The 21,112-nt window shown below is 33.7% G+C and overlaps 1 protein-coding gene across 1 annotated transcript; it reads right to left on the bottom strand.

The window, feature by feature from the left end:
* Window positions 1-10,367: 10,367 nt before the first annotated feature.
* On the bottom strand, window positions 10,368-16,117 carry LOC107783974 (la protein 1). The gene is made up of 10 exons (XM_016605007.2): window positions 15,996-16,117; window positions 15,831-15,909; window positions 15,023-15,172; window positions 14,724-14,866; window positions 14,187-14,335; window positions 13,075-13,176; window positions 12,576-12,975; window positions 11,655-11,802; window positions 11,158-11,239; window positions 10,368-10,607 (listed from the first exon to the last, which is right to left on the bottom strand). The coding sequence occupies exons 1-10, from the start codon at window positions 16,041-16,043 to the stop codon at window positions 10,514-10,516; spliced, it is 1,395 nt and encodes a 464-aa protein (XP_016460493.1). The 5' UTR covers window positions 16,044-16,117; the 3' UTR covers window positions 10,368-10,513.
* Window positions 16,118-21,112: the final 4,995 nt, after the last annotated feature.

Genomic DNA, 21,112 nt, shown 5'->3' with positions numbered 1-21,112 from the left:
GCCTCAAAACCCGATACGGTGCATAGGGTTGGATGCTTTTAAGTCCCATCAACAGAAAGTGGGGCCTGGTTGCCGGCATGTATATGATTTCCTCAACAGGAAACCATCCGAGCGTCCATTAGATTTGGTTGGCAGTGAGAGTTCGGAAGAATGACGTCCAAGCTGTGACTCCCTCGGGTAGACTAACCCCTTTGATTCTTGTGTAAAATTCTCCAATACAAGTCTTCTCGGGCGAACCGTAACCCAAGAGCTGGGAGTGGTGGCATAAATGATCGGTCATCCACATTTGCAACAATAGGTTACATCTCTCGAAAAAGTCGCCCCCGGCTCGGCAAGCAGTGAGAGCCCGGAAGATGTCAGCCATAATCATAGGCGCCAGAGTACTTTTATCCTGGGTGAGCAAGGTACTGACGACCCCAACTACTTTCAAATCAATGTTTTCATCTTTCCTTGGGAACACTATAAAACCCAAAAAAGCTATCATAAAAGCTATCAGCCTGTGTTCATCCCACTTTTGTCGGTTATCTCTACTGCATAGTTTGAAATCTGGCTTATTAAACCCGCCCACGTGGCCGTATCTAGCATATATGAGGCGGAGACTGCAGAAACCTTTTGCAAAATCTGGATGGTGAAATGTTCGGGGTATTTTTAGGAAATCCAAAAACCGGTGTACAGTAACGGCCCTAGGTGCAATCAAATACTTGAACCTTAACGGAGCTTCATCACTTCCGATGTATCCTGCTATTTCTTCCAATGTCGGGGTGAGCTCAAAGTCCGAGAAATAAAATACATTGTGTGTTGAATCCCAGTAAGTGACCAATGATCTGATAACATCACCCCGAGGCTGGATGTCTAGTAAATCGGGGAGATCTTTCAGATACTTCTTTACTTTGTCTTGCCCTTCCTTGCCTAGGTCATTCCACCATAATCGCAACTCAAAAGGGATTTTGGTCATTATTGAAAAGGGTTTGTTTTGTATTGTGCTCATCCTGCACATTTATTAAGGTGATTATGCCAATGAAAAACTTTTATTAGACTCAAAATAAAACTATCTATGTTCTTTTCCAAGATTTTTTTTTTCAAAACGATGGACTCGGTTTCCTTTTAGCACTTCGGGAACGAAGATTTTAAGGATGCGAGGGTCAACCGGTCAAAAATCAAAAAAAAATGATGACCAAAGATGGTTGTTTATGCAATGTCAGCCTTCCGGCGTCCCGCTTAGGAACATTCGGCTATTTTTACAAAAAACGGCATCACCTGACTCTTTTATAAAAATGGCAACATTTTGTCATTTTTTCTTTTCTGGTCGTTTTTGCAAAAGGGGAAGTTGGACCCGATGAGGGTTGCCTACGTATCTCACACCCTGCGAGAATCAAACCGGCGTAGTTCGGGTAAATAAACTAACTGATTTTGAAAACAAACATATTTTTTCCCCCTTTTTTTTTAGCGAAAGAAACTATTTTTCCTTTTCGTTTTTTTTTTTTTTTGAAAACAAAGCAAACTAAAATAAAGGACTTTTTCCTACACACTTCTTTTTTTTTGGGTAAACAAACAATTTTAAAAGTAAAATATATTTTATTTTATTTTTAAAAAAAAAAATCGACAGAGTTCCAACCGTACTTTGACACTGGGTTTTTCTAAAATAATCAATTAACTCCCTAAATGTTATTTCTCTTTTTTTTTCACAATTTTACAATATTCCTGATTTTTCGAAGCCGGTCAGCATGAAAGTCTGAAGCAAATAAATGCATAAAGCAAACAGGATGCAGCAGGATGGTCTTTTCATTTCAGGTTGCTAGTCCTAGACGGACCCAACCCCTGTGTTGAGTCCCCTAAGTCAAATGCAACATGATGCAAATAATCGTTCCTACTAGGGATCCGTCATGAAGTCATGTTATTCTATGTTCAAAACCTGAGTCGGTGTTCTAGACTGTGTACCCGAGCGGACAACTCAAGTCGAGGAGGGGGCAACTTACCGGGAACCAAAAGGCCATCCGGCTTCGTAACTTATCCGAGCCTTTTTTTTTATTTCAGGGTATGACACTAACAGAATAGGGAGTCTCAACCAGCAAGCACATCCCCGGAGGTGAAGAGAGAAGGGTTCGGCACAATTTATATATACAGTCAAATAATATCAAAGCGGTAAAAGCATGATTTAGCACATTAGGCTCAAACATGTAAAAATCAGATAAAGCCAAATATAACAATTTATCTAAGCTCGAATTCTTGAACCCTGAACCAGAGATTCTGGGTTCAGTCCCCAGCAGAGTCGCCAGAGCTGTCACACCTCCTTTTTCCGCCCCGCGAGGGGTGAAGGAGTTTTATCCAATTAAAGGACAATCGAAACGGGATTTATTTATTTATTTCAGAGTCGCCACTTGGGAGATTTAGGGTGTCCCAAGTCACCAATTTTAATCCCGAATCGAGGAAAAGAATGACTCTGTATTACAGTCTGTGAACCAGAAATCCGGATAAGGAATTCTGTTAACCCGGGAGAAGGTATTAGGCATTCCCGAGTTCCGTGGTTCTAGCACGGTCGCTCAACTATTATATTTGGCTTATTTATCTGATTTTTTAAATAATTAAGAACTTATATGCAAATTTAGCTTTTAAACCGCTTTTATCATTATTCCTCTTATTATTTTATACAAGAATTGCAACGTCGTGAAAACGCATCTCGAACCACGTCACAACCAGTGTACACGTGATTTGTTGACGCATTTTGACTCTGCCAAGATTGGGATTTGGGTTACATAAATGCACACTCATGTTTAAGAAAATACCCTTATTAAATATGCGCCAAAATACTACGCGTTATTATACTATTAGGTAGGAGTGTGAAATTTACTAAATGGCACATCCCGGAATCTAAGTATTTTTTTAAAAAAATAAATAAGATTGGAGGACCCTACAAATTTTGTATTGTTTATATTTATTTATTTTTAGCGAAATCCTCCCTTATTTTATGAATATCTTAAAATGACTACATTTCTTTTTATTAAACTTGTCTATAAATACAAAAATCAATTTTTTACATACTTAAAATAACGTATTAAATACTAGTTTAAGACAAATATTTAACGAAATGAAATATCACTAAAAATGTAATTATAAAAACAATATGGAATTGTCAAATAATATTTTAAAAGAAACTAATTATCACATCTAGATTAAATTCACATTGTTAGATGACTTGAGCTATTGAAATTAATTATTTATAATTACGGAGAATTAGAAACAATCTTGATTACTAATGCGTATTTCTAAAATTTAATTAATTTAACCTTAACTAACCTTGTTTTAATTCAAATCATGTTATAATACTTGATTCGCAAAATCAAAAAAAATCCTGTTTTACCTAAATTTAACTACATGATTTCGATTAACTTAAGGTTAGCGATACTAAAACCCTTATAAATAAGGAACTTAATCAATTTTGCCAAATTGATTTAATAAAGTCATTTTTTACGTTATTTTCTTCTCGCTCTAATTATTAGACAGTTTAATCAGTAATGAACAGGCTTAAATATATACTACCTAATAATCAGGTTAAGGCATTGTTTAATATACGCTACAACATGTCTAGTTATGCCAAATGACAGTGATTTACAGAATAATAATACATGAAATAATCTAAATACAATTAAAAAAAATAAAACTAAATTAGAAATTTAACATTCCATTCTTCATTTCAGCTTACAAAATGCCAAAATTACAGTTGTGTACCTGATATTGCCAATATAAGAAGAAGAAAGTCAGCCACGTAGTACGTAACACAGCAATAACAATAATAACCAGCAATCCAGTCAACAGAAATCCCAGTGACAGATTTGAAAATCAAAATAAAATCCAGAAATACCGACAACAAACAACGGACAGAAACCAAGGGAATTTTCAGATTTGAAAGGCTAATTAATGTTTAACCCTCAATTTCTAAACCATATATCAGAATATTTTTCATGTGTGTGCTACTCTCTCTTCTAATTTCCAGCTCCTTTTTTATTTGTATTTTTTTTCTTTTCTTTTTTTTTCTTGAAAGTTTTTATATTTTTCGGAATTTTTCTTTCTCTCTTAAATATTCAGCTCTTTTTTTTCTCTCTCTCCCTATCTGTCTTCCTTTTTTTTCAAAATCTGATCAAGTCCTTCCTTTTATTAACATCTTTCAGCATTAAAAAAAAATAAAACTCACTATCTTCCACTCATCCCCCTTTTAATCCCATTACCTAATATTTTGTCCCCCACTTTATTAAACAAATACCCCATTATATCTTGTCCCTCATGCTTATATTAAACAATTGCATTATTCCCCACCATTATATCTTGTCCCCTATTATTGATTATTTTAATATTATCTTAATTTTAATGGAAAGAACTCAAAATAAAAAATTATTCAGAATTTTAATTCCAAAAATACCCCTCTGCCCTTACTGAAATTACCATTTTACCCCTGAACGTACTGCAAATTACCAAACTACCCCCATCAGCTATAACCAATTCACCTAATTAATTTCAACCAAAATACAGCAAATATGACCAATTTCTAAACAAATTTTTAACAACAAATTCAAACTAAATGATGAACAACAAAGAAACAACTAAAATTATCTTGATTGAACAATATTTTTAACAACAAACAAACCTACTTTCAGATTCAACAACAACAAACATGTATATTCAGATTTCTAAATTCAATAATCATTTGAACTTAAAATTAAATCTAACAACATTACAACCAATAATTAAAACTAAACAAGATCATGAAGCAAACTGAAGAAATAATCATAAATGATAAACAACAAACAAGAAAATCAAACTTATACTAATTTCGGATTCAAGAACAATCAAACAAAGTATGAACATAAATGAAAAGTTTCAACAACAATAACAAGCGAGTTTTATTCAAATTCGAATTAAGCTTAAACAAAACAAATAAACATATTCAAATCACTAAACTTCAAATAATCAATTGATCTTTTTAATTAACTCCAATAAAATTATAACAAAGATACATGATTCAAAAAAAATTAAAAACCAAAACATAACTTCTCATTAAATCACTAAATTAAAGACGAACTTTAAACAAAATGAACACGAATTTAATCTACAACAAACAACGGATTCAAGCGATTTAAACTAACATTCTTTTATATTAACATTAAATCCTTTTAAATTAATAAAACAAACTGAAAATAATTAATTGAATCTTCAACTTAAATCTAACAACAATATAATTAAACTAACCATTTTTATCTAAAAATAAATAACAACTGAATAAAAATCAAGAACAAGAATCAAACATTTAATGATTTCATATCCGAAAAATATCAAACGAATTACGGACGGGAACGAAACTTAAACCAACTAACCGGATCGGAACGATGATGAACTCGAACGAAAACAAATTTGCCCGGAAACAAATATCGCACCAAAACCATTTGATGTTGAAGACGATCACGAACGGACAAACTAAGAACTTGAAGGAGAAGTAGCGGACAACAACAATCAACGAGCTGGAGCTTGCGTCGCAGCAGCAGTACGAGCTGCCATGGACGACGCAGCAGAAGGAGCAGAAGAAGCAGACGACGCAGCAGCAGCAGACGGGCAGCAGCAACGCAGCAGCGGCATCCATGGGTGTCGAGCTCAAACTCGACGATGACGAAGTTGGAAGAAGCGGAAGTAGTGGTTGCAGCGACGAGCTGCAGCTCGTCCATGGTTGGACGTAGCAAAAGCAAGCAGCAGCAGCGAACGGAGAGGAAGAAGGAGACGCGCAGTAGGGCAGCCATGGGAGGTAGTTTGAGGTGAGGAAGAAGACGAAGTGTGTGTGTGTGTGTGTGTACGTTGTTGTGTATGTGTGTGTATGTGTTGATGCGTGTGTGTGTGAAGGGGGGGTGGTTGTTAGGGGGTGGTCGTGGGGATGAGGGGGTAGGGCAGCAGCAACGGGGGGAAGCCATGGGAGGGGAGCTTGGGGTGTTTTTTGGAGAAGAAGAAGATAAGGAAGGGGGGCGGATGGTTAGTGTTAGGGTTTTTTGGGGTTTTTTTTGTTTTGTTTTGTTTTCTTTTCTTTTTGTGAAAGTAAGATAATAGGGGTGTTGGGTTATGGACTGGGTCGACCCGGTTTAAAATGGACCGGGTCATGGGGAAGGTTGGATATTTTTTGGGCCTGGGGTTGAAATTTGAAGAAGTGGCCCAATCCGATTTTTCTTTGTATTTTTTGCTCTCTTTTCTTTTACTTCCTAACTAATAAAACTAAAATTCTAAATTAAATTACAAACTAAATTATCTTATAAAAAACTAATTAAATCTAAAAATAATTATCGCACATTTAAATAGCAATTAACGACAAAAAATCGCACAATTTAGACTTTTAAATGCTAAACATGCAACGTACATTTATTTTATGATTTTTTCATTTTTTGTAAAACAAACTTAATTACTAACAATTGTAGGATTAAATCCTAAATGCAAATGCGACATATTTTTTGTATTTTTTATTAATTTAACAAATAAACATGCGCAGACAAATGCAAATAATTATCCAAAAAATACCACAAAAATTCAAAAAAAAAAAATTGCACACCAAGGAAAATTGTTTTATTTTGAATTTTTTGGGAGTAATTCCTTCATAGGGCAAAAATCACGTGCTCACAGTACCATTTCTCAAGTAAATATTGATTTAGTAGTTATCAAAATATAAAATTTACTGTGATTACATCTCAATGCAACTACTAAAAATATTTGATGTGTCACAGTCACTTCGTGGGTCAATTTGGCCATGATGTTGTATATACAAGATTTGATACGCGGTTAAAACAATTTGTAAGTTTATCCTTATAATATTCTATATGTAGCTAATTAGCGACCAACTTTGGTCGCTAAGGTAAAAGGACCACCAATATAGCTACCAAGCCTATTTATACGTGTTTTGGTTGGTATATTGAGATAAGCGATCAATGTTGGTCGCTATATGTGATCGCTTTTTACTGAATTTCTAGCAGTGTTATAAAGACCTCAAATTCTTATACAGAGAAACCGTGATCGAAGACCGATTTATTTCGACAAACACCAGCAATCAAGAGCATAAGTTGTACCACATCCTTAAACTCAAACACCAACAGTATCTCATGCTGAAGAAAACAAAAGAGATCCATATGTTTGGAATAACAAAAATCAAAGTTCCTTGAACGAAGCAATGGTAACAGAAGATGATGTAAGGTAAGGATGTGAAGGAGGCAGAGGATAAAGAGAGTATAACTGACCTTAGGGTTGCCTAGGTCTGATGTTTTAAAATGACACTTTAGTACACTTCTTTTTATTAATTTTGGCATTCTAGATTCTTCTATCCTAATATAGTGGTTTTAGCTTTCCCAATATATGCAAAGAGCATTACTATTATTCATTCTGTCTATCATTTTATGTCCAGTGACTAAGAAAGGAAAAACAATACTCCATCATCTTCCTATATTTTCTTTTGGTTATTATTTCCTTCCCTTTATCAGTCTCCTAAGCTTGTATATTCCATATAGATGTCATACAATAGAGTTTACTTTTAAATTTTACAATCTGAAGACATAAAGAAGAATTGCACACGAGACAGTAGACACTCGTCTGACATTTCTTATCGACTTCTTCAAATTATTGCTTCCCAAATATAACTGTTTGACCAAAAGTAAATCTTTGGTTAAACTAATTAATTTTATGTACCAAGGGATTAAATCAAGTTAATGATAATATTTTTAGATTTATAACTAGTTAGCACTAATATTGAAGAAAATATTGGCAGGGGATTAAATGCAGCGTGCATTTACTATTCCGGAAAGTTTTAGTAATGATAAGAGAATATCATTCAATAAATGGTATTAACGTATATAAGAACAATGATTCACCCAATATTGGATAAGGTAGATGATTTGTCCTTCTGACAATGATGAGTGACAGACAAATCCTAGAATATTGGAATTATTCTCGGATCTGATGAAAAAGTCTAGGATAATAGAAGGAAGAATCTTATTAGAAAGGTAATGTTTGTATTTTTTCTAGAGAGAGAGTCTTCTTCTCAAAAAGTATTCTTATCAAATTAATATTACATACATCTTCCCTTATCTCTTTTTCTATTTATATGAGACATATCCCAGGTCAACTCTAAAAGCACAACTACAGTGAATATTCAATAGAATATTCTCCTAAATATCCTATTACGAAAACTAGCCGTTAATACTGTCTTTGATACTTGACCTCGGCCGTTATTGACTGCCCGGCTATAAGCTTCACCGTTTACTAGTCGACCTCGGCTGCATCATTTTCCATAATACCACTTCATGCTAAATTTCTTTGAGGCGGATTTTGACTTATACAATAACCATCATACTCGCATAAGGACATAGGAAAGAAACATAGAAACACGTATAACGAGATTTTAGAACAAACATTTTCACTAAACCAAAAAAAACAATGGCTAATATTTAACTCTAGCCAATGAAAATAATAATACTATAGGTAGTGAAAAGAATCAACTCAATTTCAGAGCTAATAATAAAGCGTGAATCTATGTAATGAGTTCATACAAGCTTCAACTAATTCCAAAATTAATACCTATATGAGCATATTACAATTTATTCTAGCATTCCAAACTAATCTAATTATGATATTTTGCACAACAAAATTTTGAAAATATAAAATGATATATAAACATCTCTTGTATTTGTCACATGACACTAGTATCCTCATAAGTGCATATGGCTGAAAACCCCTAAAGCTCGTCAAGATAGAAAATGAATGGCAAGAAGACTTGTAGATAACCTCTCTCCAAGAGAGAAACTATTAATAGTTTTACCTGATCTGGTCTGAAGTCAATGAGCGGAAGTGTTTTCTTATGCATCTTTTCTCTCATCTTTTGCCTTTTTTCACAATCCATATACTTTACAAATGGCATCTATAACAAATATTATATATTAGTCTAACAGAGATGATATAAGGATGTTCTCGAGGCAAAGGATAAAAGAGAACATTTGGTCTTAAGTGAATGAAAATATTACTTGTTCTTCAGACGTATTTGCCCTTATGTTTACCTTAAGTACAATTTTTCGCTTCAGACCTATTTGGCCATAAGTGTATGAAAATATTTGTTGCACTTCAGACTTATTTGTTGTTAAGTGCATAAAATATTTGTTGCAATAAGACCTATTAAGCCTTAAATGCGTAAAACAATTGTTGCGCTTCAAACCTATTTGGCTTTAAGTGCATCTTAAGTTCAATTTTTGCACTTTAGACTTAGTTGGACTTAAGTGCATTGCACTTCAAACAAAAAAAAAGTTTCTTCAATTTTAGACTGGATAAGTCTGAAGTTGATCATAAAGTTGGTGGACTTATAAAATTTTATGCATAGTTGGGAATTACTTTAATGGTGATCCTAAAACTGAGTATAGATGCAAATACCCGTTTAACTTACACATTTGCAAAATTCAAATTGGGGGTTCCTCAAATTTGGGAGAGTAGGAATTCTCCCAAAAGTAATCATATTCAAGAAGTCATGGATAATATGGCAATCCATATTATCAGATGGTTTACCCATTTTCTATCTGTATTAAATATGGGTCGAAATATTTTATCTGTTTTTTGCGTTACTTGTTTTTTGACCCATCTATATCCTAAATAGCCAGCAAATTTCTATTGTGAAAAGTATGATACTAAAAATAAAATAATGCTTCTTAATATGACCCCTTTGTGTACACTCTTTTTCTGGCATTCTGGATTCTCCTTTCCTAATATAATCGCTGTGCATAAGCACGCCTATACTCACTTATTAATATGACATTTTCATAGTCTGATTCTACATTGCTGTTCAATTCCGTGTCACTTTTAATATTGTCGGTTTTAAATTTTCCAAATATAACAAAGAAACTGAAAAATATAGATCATTTGCTTTCTTACCTAAAATAAAGTTTTTAATGAACGGAAAAAGAACGTTATTGTGTTTTCTTAGTGAAGTCACGTAGGTGTACTTTGTTAATTTAGAGAAACAGGTGAAACAATAAATTTAAAAAAGGCATATCATTATTTTTCTAGGGAAAAATGATACTGTATAACCACAATAAAAATAATATCCAGAAAAAATATATATATACACATTTTTGTATGATATATACAAAAAATAATGTACACTTTTACAATTACAGAATGTAAATAATTTCGACCACGGGCTAAAAGTGATCTTTGCCCCTTTTTTCCCTCCTCCCCTCTAGCAAAACTGCTGACCAATTTTATAAACGCTCCCAAAACTACCCCCAAAATGACAATATAAAAAAAAGATGGACAGATTCAACAAAGTTGCACTACTAAATATATTAACTTTGACCAAGGAACACAGAAAATGGAGAACAAAAACCATTTTATGATATTGAGACATAAATTAGGCAACAAAATTGCTAACACATTACAACAAAGAAAGTACCATCGCAGTAATGTGAGACAAAATAGCTTGAGATGTTCTTTGTAAAGGTTACAAAAGATAAAGTCCTCATGTCCTAACTTTCTGGAATTTGTTTGGACGACCACCTGAATCGTTTCCCCTTGGGCGCGAATGCTTCCCACCTCTGTTGTGCCTTCCTCCCCTATGTCCATGAACAATAACAATTAGAGTTATAACAGAATACATTCAAAAGTACAAGGCAAACTAAGAAAGGCTTTTCTGCTCCAAAGCAAATAAAGATGGCACTAGAAGAAAAAGTTGTAAACTATGATCCTATCCCGGCTCATCCAAGTGGGGTATCATCATCATAAAAAATATCCATATCTCAACATTCATTGATAAATTACTTTCACTATCAAGTATCATCTACTCCTACCATTTTAGTTTTCTGTTGCAGTGACGTGGCACCCATGCTCATTAATACAAGAGTTTCTTTCTCATGCAACACTATACTGGACCTAATATCCCAATAGGCTTTGGAAGAATCCAGAAAATAGAACAGCTATGAACATGTAAATACTCCGTAAGTCACAAGTACCGTGTACATGGTCATCTATTTACTGTTCTCTTTTCCAGAGAACCCTCCAATTAATTGGAACGTATAGTGCAACATGCCTTTTGAGAAAGAATCCAACAGAACCTTATGCCCACATAAACAACCAAGTAAAAGCAATACGAGCTAAGGGCTTTACCTTCCCCTATTCCCTTTATTAAAGTCGCGGCGTTTGTCCTGGTTATTACGGAACATACTCCAGTATTCCTTCTCAGCATCACCTGATAACAATGTAGCACACAAGTAAAAATCTAGTTATAGAAGCAATGCACAAACAAAAGATGATATAAAAGAAGTACAAAATTAAGAAAAACTGTTATACTTGAAGTGCTAGATCAAAACAAAGGTTTAAGAAACAATATATAGCTTTAACCTATAAACATAGGCCAATTGATAATCTTACTGCAGCTCTAGATAGAACAAAAGCACCCACTAATAGCCATCAGCTGACTCTGGGGGTGCATTCAATGTAGCCAATATCCTCAACAGCAAAAACTGCTCCCCCTTCCCCTGACCCCTTACCCAATTTCACTCCTTAACCTACAAAGCTCAATGCGGTCTCCAACACATGCAAGATAATAGGAAAAGAATGCATTAAGATTGCAATCAAAAGGCGGAAGAACAGTCAGCACCCACCAGTTACTGGGTCTAAGGCAGCAATGAAATTTTTCACCGTCAGACCACCTTCTTCAGCAAGTACACCAGCAGCACGTGCTTTCTGTGCAGCCCCTTCATTTTCAAACCTTATATAACCTGATTCTGATCCAATCGTGAAATCAACAAACTGCACAAGGAAACCCATGAAACTTGAGATGTCACTCTATGCTTTCTTGATGCATCATTTACAGTTCTGTTTCACATACATATCCTGATTTTACTCAATTTCAGAAAAAAAGAAAACTTTGGAGCTTCGATTAGATAAAAAATGAATTGTGGAAAGATCCAAACATGCGGTATCATGTCCTTCCTGAAAAATGGTAATTGTGCCTTTAATAACAAATATATGATTTTACAATAGGTTCATCACTATTTTTTTTTTTGATAAGGTAAATTGTATTAATCAAAAGGGAGAGAACTCCCGTATACAGGAAATATATCAAAAAGTAGAGAATTTACATCAGAACATGATTCTCTACAAAAGACGCCCAATCTTCTATACAAGCAGGGGCCATATGAGTGCACCAAAAAGCTATCAAAGATAAAAGACTATTCTTAAGATGTGAAAAAGGAGACTCAATCCCCTACAAATTCATCACTATAATCTGTAGTCCCAGCAAATTGTTTTGGATTGCCAATAATCCTGTGATATATATTTCAGTTAATTGGCATTTTTTGTTTGAGATTGGGCAACACTAAAATGAGACAGCTCGATACTTCTCTTCTACAACAGTAGGCATACTTCAGTTTTCATCAAAATATCAGAAAAGAACTACATTCATTTTGCTAATCCCAATAGAAGGATTAAAAAAAAGAAACAGCAATAGATAACATAAAGAAAGAAACCTACAAATTACATATATTGAACAAAATGAACAAATGAAAACAGAAAAAATTTACCTTCACAGTGCCAAATTTTTGGAAAACGCTCTTTAAGTCTTCACGCATAACAACGTCCTTGTTGTCTTTGCAAGCAGCAATTGATAATTTTTCTTCAGCAGGAGCTTGATCATCCTCTTCAGTTGGACTTTCCACGGATTTCTCTATAGCTTCAGGATTCTGAACATCAGTCTCCCCACTTCCATTCTCTACATCTTTTTCATCACCCTTCTCATTATTGTCTTCATCTTTATCTTCGGGCACCTTCTCTTCTGTCACTTTAACATTGTCTTTTGTTGTTTCTTTATTGCCTTCTGTTTCGGGAGCACTTGCGCTTTCAGCTGCCGCTTGATGATTACCATTTTGTTCTGTAGAGCTTTTTCTCTTCAACTTAAATGCAATGATCAAGCCCTTAGGATAGCTGCCACAATCACATCCATCATGTTAACACCACATGGCAAGCACTAACAAAATACCAAATTAGTAAGGACTCACTACTTAGCGGTAGCATCATACTCACTCTGGTTCAGGCTTCGCATTATTTTTACTATTTGGACCAAGATGAGGACGGTTATGCTCAACTTCTTTCTCTTCATTGGCTCTTTCTACATCGAAATCTTTCCTGAATAACAGCAAACCAGTGATATGTATGAGCAACCATTGAAAGTAATTTGTGAATGGAATGTCTCGAACTTGTATCAGTGAAAACTTATATTCGAAGCAGTGGCCATCAAAATGAACAGTATCTTCCATTGGAATCAAGTCATAATTATGATGCAAGATTGTGACAAAATAATAGATTCTACTTAATTACTCAAATGAGCCTACTAGGTTACATAGCCAAAGTTTGGACAAGTTTAACCTAAAGAGAAAATTTGAACCCTAACACAGCAAAGCCTAGACAAATAGAATACAAGATCCATACTTTCCCAGGACAACTCAGGTTAATATACATCATAGATATCTTGGCCCTAGTGACATAATGACTCCCCCATGCCCCCGCCCCAAAAAAAAATAAAAAATTGTATGAGTTGGATTTGTTTAAACAAAATATATAGTATGAGTTTGGTAACATATGTTGAAAATAATGGTTGGTAGGTGTTAACAAAGTATAAAAAATGTCATCGCAAATACAGAAAATGTGCAGTAGTGTTATGTATTGATATATTCGAATTTTTGGAATTGGACTTTTCCATCTACCAAAAACGTGATGTTTTTAGGCAGACTAAAAGGGAAAAAGAAGGTGAAACAAAAAGCAATAGGTGAGGAATATAAAAGAGGTGCAGTCTTCCCTTCTACATCCTGGGGTCCAATATTGCAAAAGGAAGTCCAGCCAAACAAGCAAAACTATAGATTATACAAGAGCAGAAGACGTTCCTACGAATGAGCATCAGCTTCCTCTCCCGTTCTTTCTGTTGCCAAGTTGGATTTTGGTTTAAAATATAGGGAAAACAATGAAGGTAGAAGTCTACCAATGTATAAAAACTGTTTGTAGTGCTAGTTCATATAGACAATATGTCACTAGAAGTTGTTAACTCCAACTCCAAAAATAACATAGGAACCAAAGTGCCCCCCCCCCTCCCTGTTGTCACCGTTTTATAGGAAGTAACACCAAAGGAAATACTATCTTACTTTGGTTTCAGTTCTAATTCGACTCCTTCATAAACCAAGTTTTGCTTCACAACATTAGCCGCATCTTCCTCACTGGCGAACTCAACCAGAGCAGTGCCACAAAACATCCTTTTGTCAGCTACATGACGAGGCAGTCTCACACTGTTAACCTAAAAGAAGAAGAAAGCAAAAAAATCATTGAACAGGCAGCAACATTTTATTATCTCGGATATCTTTTTTTCATGCAATACTATTTTGGATACCGATGCAAGCAATGTGATGTAAAAAAAATTGCAGCAGTAAGGCAGAAATATGGATAACATCTAGAAAGACACAAAATAAATAAACTGTTCTTTGAAGATCGGAACAATTTCAACAGACGCTGATCATGCGAACCAGTGTAGAGAAGTTTTATTTTCTTAATCTACCTCATCCCAGCCCATCCCACTCTTTCCCCCTTTTACAAAAGAGTAACCTGTTTAACAAATTTGGATAAAGATACCAAATTTCATCATAGGTAAAACACCAACAAAGTAAGGCAAGTGCAAAGTTAGACACCTTGCCATGCTGACCAAAGAAGGACTCCACATCTTCAAGCTTGACACTGTATTCCAATGGGGATGCAGCAATTGTCCTGACATCTATTTGCTCTATAACCTCCTCAGGCTTCGAAAGCTCTGTCACTCTACCAACACGTTTCCCTATAACATAAATCGGCTCAAATCAGCCCATTTACTATTATGTCATTCAGTAGAGATCAAAGAGAGCAACACAAATTAGCAAAACCAAACAAAGTCACCAACTACAAGGCTGCGCCACCTCAAGGCGAAATTATTAAGAAAAACAAAGACACTTACCATCTTCCGAAATCTTAAGAAAAGAAGAAGCCTTTAGAGCTTCAGCAACAGCTTGTATAGTATCATCTGATATCTCTTCCTGCTTTGAAGCTCCCAAACCCAAATGATACCTCATCCGTGAAAACGAACATATCAAAGCCAAACTTACCACTATAAAGCTTTAGTTAAGTATTACAATACATTTTGTCAACAAAAACAATGCCTTGATGTCAATCTAGTTGGGTTTCTGAATCCCTAATATATATTTGGGTTAATTCCATTCCAGTACCCAATATTCTGAGGTTGAAAATTGACTAGTTTTGTTTGCCTGTCAACCTACTACAACACTCCTCCTTTATCTGGTTTGCCACCTCGAAACTATTCAAAAAATATACAATTCCATATTTAGGTGAGTTTTAAAACATACAAGCCCTTGTACATATACTTACTATATCTCAAAAGACTTGCATAACTTCACATCATTAACAACATTCTTCCAAAACCTTAACAATTTTACTAATGTTTTTAATGATATTTATTGTTAAAGAGTTAATCTTTAGTACAGTATCACATAAATCAAAGCTAAAGTTCCCAATAGTGAGCCTTTATTTAAGTACGAGTACAACACACACAATTCCTTGTGCATATGCTACCTCTTTCCAAACAACTTATTCACAAGATCAACAACATTTTTCCAAGACATTAAAAATTCTACTTAAATTTTTTCATGATTTATATTGTTAAAGATTGACTCTTTAGTACAAATGACAAATTAAAAAATGGAATAAACGATCAGATAAGAGTACATATATGGGGTAAAAAAGGATACACCCATCTTCACTTTCATCAACAGTTTTCTTAAGAAACCCATCTTTTGGAAGATTACTATCACTGAAGTAAAACTCAACCTGCAATGAAAAGGGTTGGGGGAGAAAATCAGATAGACGAAAAGGTGCAACTGTTTTAAGGATATCGAAAACCCAGAAAGGCTAACCTGTCGAATGACCTTCTTGATTGTTTCTTCGTTCAAAGTTTTGGCCATTAGGTACAAGCGAAGACAGAAAGCAGCGTCTAGGGTTTGGGAAATAAGGGGTTTAGTTATCAAATGAGTTGTTTTCAAGTTTGTATATATAATAATAACTTGACCCGCAAAACCGGATGTTTATTAGGCCTATAATTGGTCGGGTCCGGATCATTCTAACATTTTGAGCATTAAATTGCACCGGCGTCTATTTGGTCGCCCTCATTTAACCTACACTCATTTTTAAAAAAGTTTAAACTTGTACTCATTTTTTAAACAACTTCAGCCCCCTTTCTCCTCCTCCTTCTCCTCCTTCGTTTTCTTCTTCTTCTTTCTTCTACTGATGTTGGTGTTGCTATGAAACTTCAGTTCATGGGATGATTGTCATAAATATATTTATCAGATTATTTAAAGATAAATTATAAATAATTACGTAAGTTAGTAGATAATAATTTGTGAATATTTTCACGTACTAAGTTAGTAGAGAATGATAATTCTGTTCTTTTCACGTTTATTGTTTCCAAAATTTACGATTTGGATACTATTTGCAATCTGATTATTTATCTAGTATGTTAGAAAGTTTTTTTCAAAAACTTTAGCTTATATAGTGCTGAAGTTTTTACAAATGAACTAAATAATTTCAGCATCTTCTGCTGAAGTTTTTGAAAAAACTTTATGACAAAACTAATGAATCCAGGACAAAAAAGCTTCAGCTTTTAGTGCTGAAGTTTTTACAAATGAACTAAATAACTTCAGCATATTCTGCTGAAGTTTTTGAAAAAGGTTATCCAGGACAAAAAAACTTCAACTTATTTATTGCTGAAGTTTTTATAAATGAACTAAATAACTTCAGCATCTTCTGCTGAAGTTTTTGAAAAAACTTAATGACAAAACTAATGAATCGAGGACAAAAAAAACTTCAGCTTATTTAGTGCAATTACAAACAAAAACTTCAGCAAATAGAGAACAAAACTTCAGCTACTATGCTTAAGTTCAACAATTACAAACAAAAATTTCAGTAAATAGAGAACAAAACTTCAGCTACTATGCTTAACTTCAGCAATTACAAACAAAAACTCTAGCACACTTGGTTCATCACACTTGCTACTTTAGGCCCGTCTACTAGAATGCTGAAGTTTTGCGTGATTGTCTTTGCTACTTCAGCCCCGTATGTTGAAGTTACGCGAAAAAGTGGGTACGTTTGCAATTTTTTTTGCAAAGCGGGCACAAGTTAAAACGTGACCCAAAAAGCGGGTATAGATGCAAATGCCCCCATTTTGAAGACCTCCCTTTTAAGTTTTGGCCTTATAAGTTAGGAAATCTTACGGAAATATCACAAATAAGTCCTAACTTATCAATCTTTAGTCATTAATTATAAACTTACCAAAGTTACTCAAGTACATACAAAAATCGAAAGCCCAAATAAATAATGATTCTTTCTCTCCAAGAATCACAAATAAAAATCTCCTTCCATATTTTTAAGCGTGATCAACAACATTAGATACAAGACGGAAAGAAAATTTCATGGATGAGGTAGCAAATAAGGTGATGAAATACAAAAAAAAAATACAAGATTTCAAAAATCTAAGCAGAAAGAGACCTTTTTCAATTGGTAAGGTTGAAATTCATTAAAAATATATAGATGACTCAATATACAAAATTTGAAGAAGATTGGAGATGATTTGGACTGATTTGGTATTAAAACTTGTAGGTAAATCGAGTTCAAAAAATTCTTCTGTTATCACGTATGTATCTCACACACAAGTACACAGGAATATACATGTGATACATATTTGATACAAATATGATACGTATATGATACACATATTATATATAGTGAGATACACATTATTTTTTCCATGTTCATCTTCTACTTCAATTTCCAATTCAAACCACCTCAAAACTCCACCAAATCATTCCAAAACTGATATTTAAACTCCTTAAGATGTATTCAATCTATTCAAACAATACTCACTCTAAAGAAAGTAAGAATTTGACATTTTTCTTTGCTACAAATAGCTAATTGGCAAATATTGATAATATTTTATGAAATGACTAATTTTTGTATTAACTTACTTATGGGCTGACATAACTCGTACTTTCCCAGGAAAAAAATATTACTTATTCTTTTTTGAATAGTTCATGTTCAGAAAAGTTATGTGGCCTGAATTAGGGATGTACATAGTTCGGGTTGGTTCGGATTTTGCAATTAGCAAATCAAACTAATTGTGTCGGGTTATTAAATCTAAAGATCAAACCAAACCAATAAAACTTGCGTTTTTCAATCTCGGATTTTCTCACGCTATTCGGGTTATTCGGGGTTTTTTCGGTAAAATCTTCGTAGCACAAAACATATAACTTGTGCTCAAAATATTTCTTTAATCCTATTAAGATATAATTATATAAGGTATTTTTCAAGAAAATAATACAAAATATGAGATGTGTCATGGCATTATCCTAAAATATTCAACAATAAAAATAATAAAATTATATAATATAAATATTGATAATTAAAAAGCCATAATAAACATAATCTAAAAGTACTAAGTCATGCTAAAATAAATAGACTAATAAGGGAATATTAAGTTCATGACTAAACGCCAAAGAAAAATAAAAATAGGTTATGCATTTTTATCTAAATTATTGCAAAACAAAAAATAGATATTCAATACATTGCCGTTCGTAGTATTGAATTGAATGTCCTTTGTTAGTATTAGTATTGATTTGATTTTGGTTTGGGCTTTTGTTAGCATTATTTAAGTTACTAATATTAATGGTTATAAAACATATTGGAACATTCAAAAGTTCTAAGTCCAACCTTGAAATATACCTTAAAAAATAAAATTATGAAAAAGTTTAAGAGATATTTATAAATTACATCACAATAAGTATATTTATATATTAAATGTATTTAAAAAATTATATATGTAATGTCGGGTTGGTTTGGTTTCGGTTTGACTCTCTTTAGTTAAAACCAAACCAATTATGGTCGGGTTTTTTTCCAAATCAAACCAAATCATAGTCGGGTTCTTTTTCTCGTTTTGACTCGGATTATCGGGTTAGTGCGATTTATCGATTTCCTTTGTACACCCCTAGCCTGAATGTATGAAAGTGAAACAGTTTTTTTATTCTCTGTTGCTAAACTATATTAGTTATAATAAATTGTTAACAATTTTTTGTACTTAAAGTATTTATACGTAACTGAAAAATTTTGCATCTAAAGTTCAATATGTTTGAGTAGTAGCAACAAGCAAGTTGTGTAGTTGACAAGAGAATAAATAAATGCAGCGAATGAAAGATGGGGGGCGGGGGGCGGATTGGAGCACTGTAGGTAGAATAATTCTAAGTCTAAAGATATATTTTAAGATTTTTGTCCCAAAATTTAGTATTCAATTTTTAATGCCACAAAAGAAAAACTATGGAATATTAGATGAGTTTTACCATTAAAACGAGTTTCACCACAAAAAATTCAAAATAAGTAAGGTGAGTGTAATATCAGAAACCAGAAGTGAAATTGATGTTATAAGGCTAAATTTGAGGGGAGTTCTCTGAAATTATCCTTCTTTTTAATTATTATTGCATTGCGGCCGTCAAAATTGAATTCGCACCTACTATTATAAATAACTTTTTTTTTTAATTTTAATTTTTCATCTGGTGTTTGATACCCGCTTGGAGTTCGACTAATTTGAATTCATCTCGAAAAGTCTCTTTTGGAGATAAAGTATCCCTATTAAAGTCGACCTCTAATTAAGATGAAGAGCTACTTATTACATCCTCACAATCTTTGACGGAGTGAATACGTTTCACCATCAAAACAAAATCTCCAAAACATGTTATACGTGAAAGAAATTATATGGATCCATAGATTCATCATTACAATATTTTTCTCATATTCACTTGTTACTAAAAGGTGTTGGAGTAATATTTGTGTTAATGTTTCATGATTTTTCATCTCAGCGACTATTATGGTTAAGATTGTGGCCATAATCTTTTTGTATAAGTCTTTACTTGTATACTAAATACCTGACTGATATCCTACTTATTAGCCGATATTCCACCTATTTATTAATTCACTAATGTCTAATAATTAGTCATTATATCATGATCACATGTGTATACAATTTCTTACCTATTAAACTCTTTTAATCTATGGAAGAATCTTTATGCATTTAGAAAAATCCTTTTAAATGTAGACTTTTAAGCGAATTAAGACCTCATTTTAGTGGTGAAAAAAGAAACAAATTGTTAGAAAGTTCATTACGTTCATAAACTTAGGAGGAACTTTAACTTGTGAAGTAAAAAGCTATTTTATCATTTTTATTGATGATCTTTTTTAATTCACTTATGTTTCCTTGATAAAAAAGTGATGTATCTAAACAAAATTAAAACTATCTCTACTACGAGATTAAAAATAAATTTGATAGAAAAATAAAAAGAAATTAGAAGTTGTAAAGGTCAAGAACAAGATTGCAACAACCCAATAACCAGTGACATGGCGTAAAAGGACAACCCGGTGCACAAAGCATCCCGCATTCACGCATGGTTCGAGGAAGGTCCGCACACCCTTGGGGTGCGATATAGGCAACATATTGATGCAAGCATCAGTGGCTGATTCCACGGCTCGAACCCGTGACCTATAAGTCACACGGAGACAACTTAATTATTGCTCCAAGCTCCAAGGATGCTGCATGTTGTAGAAGAGGATAAAGGATTGAATCCACAAGAGAAGCTTTACTGTGTGTCTCACAAGTTTGTGGATCTCAATCTTACACTTCTGGGTCCACAAAACCGTGAGACAAAAAAAAAGCCTCATACAACTAGTCTATTTTCCCATTCTTTCCTTTCAAAGCTGGAGCAAATGGATGGCAGCACAGAGAATGAATGTTCAACCTTGACAGTAAAACCTAAAGGATCATATCTCATTTCTGATGATTCTATCATTAACCACTCCAACATTTGACTCTTATTAGGTTCTATAATATTCCTTTCCCAAAGATGTACCAAGCAAAAGACCACAAAATGCAAGTTGACTTGTGAGAAGCTGCATTCAATATTTAATTTTTTGTTAAAGTAAATAAACAAAGAGCTCC

This window comes from Nicotiana tabacum, chromosome 1 (assembly GCF_000715075.1).
Source record: "Nicotiana tabacum cultivar K326 chromosome 1, ASM71507v2, whole genome shotgun sequence".
NCBI classification, from domain to species: Eukaryota; Viridiplantae; Streptophyta; class Magnoliopsida; order Solanales; family Solanaceae; genus Nicotiana; species Nicotiana tabacum.
This window is presented reverse-complemented; position numbering and strand designations above follow the sequence as displayed.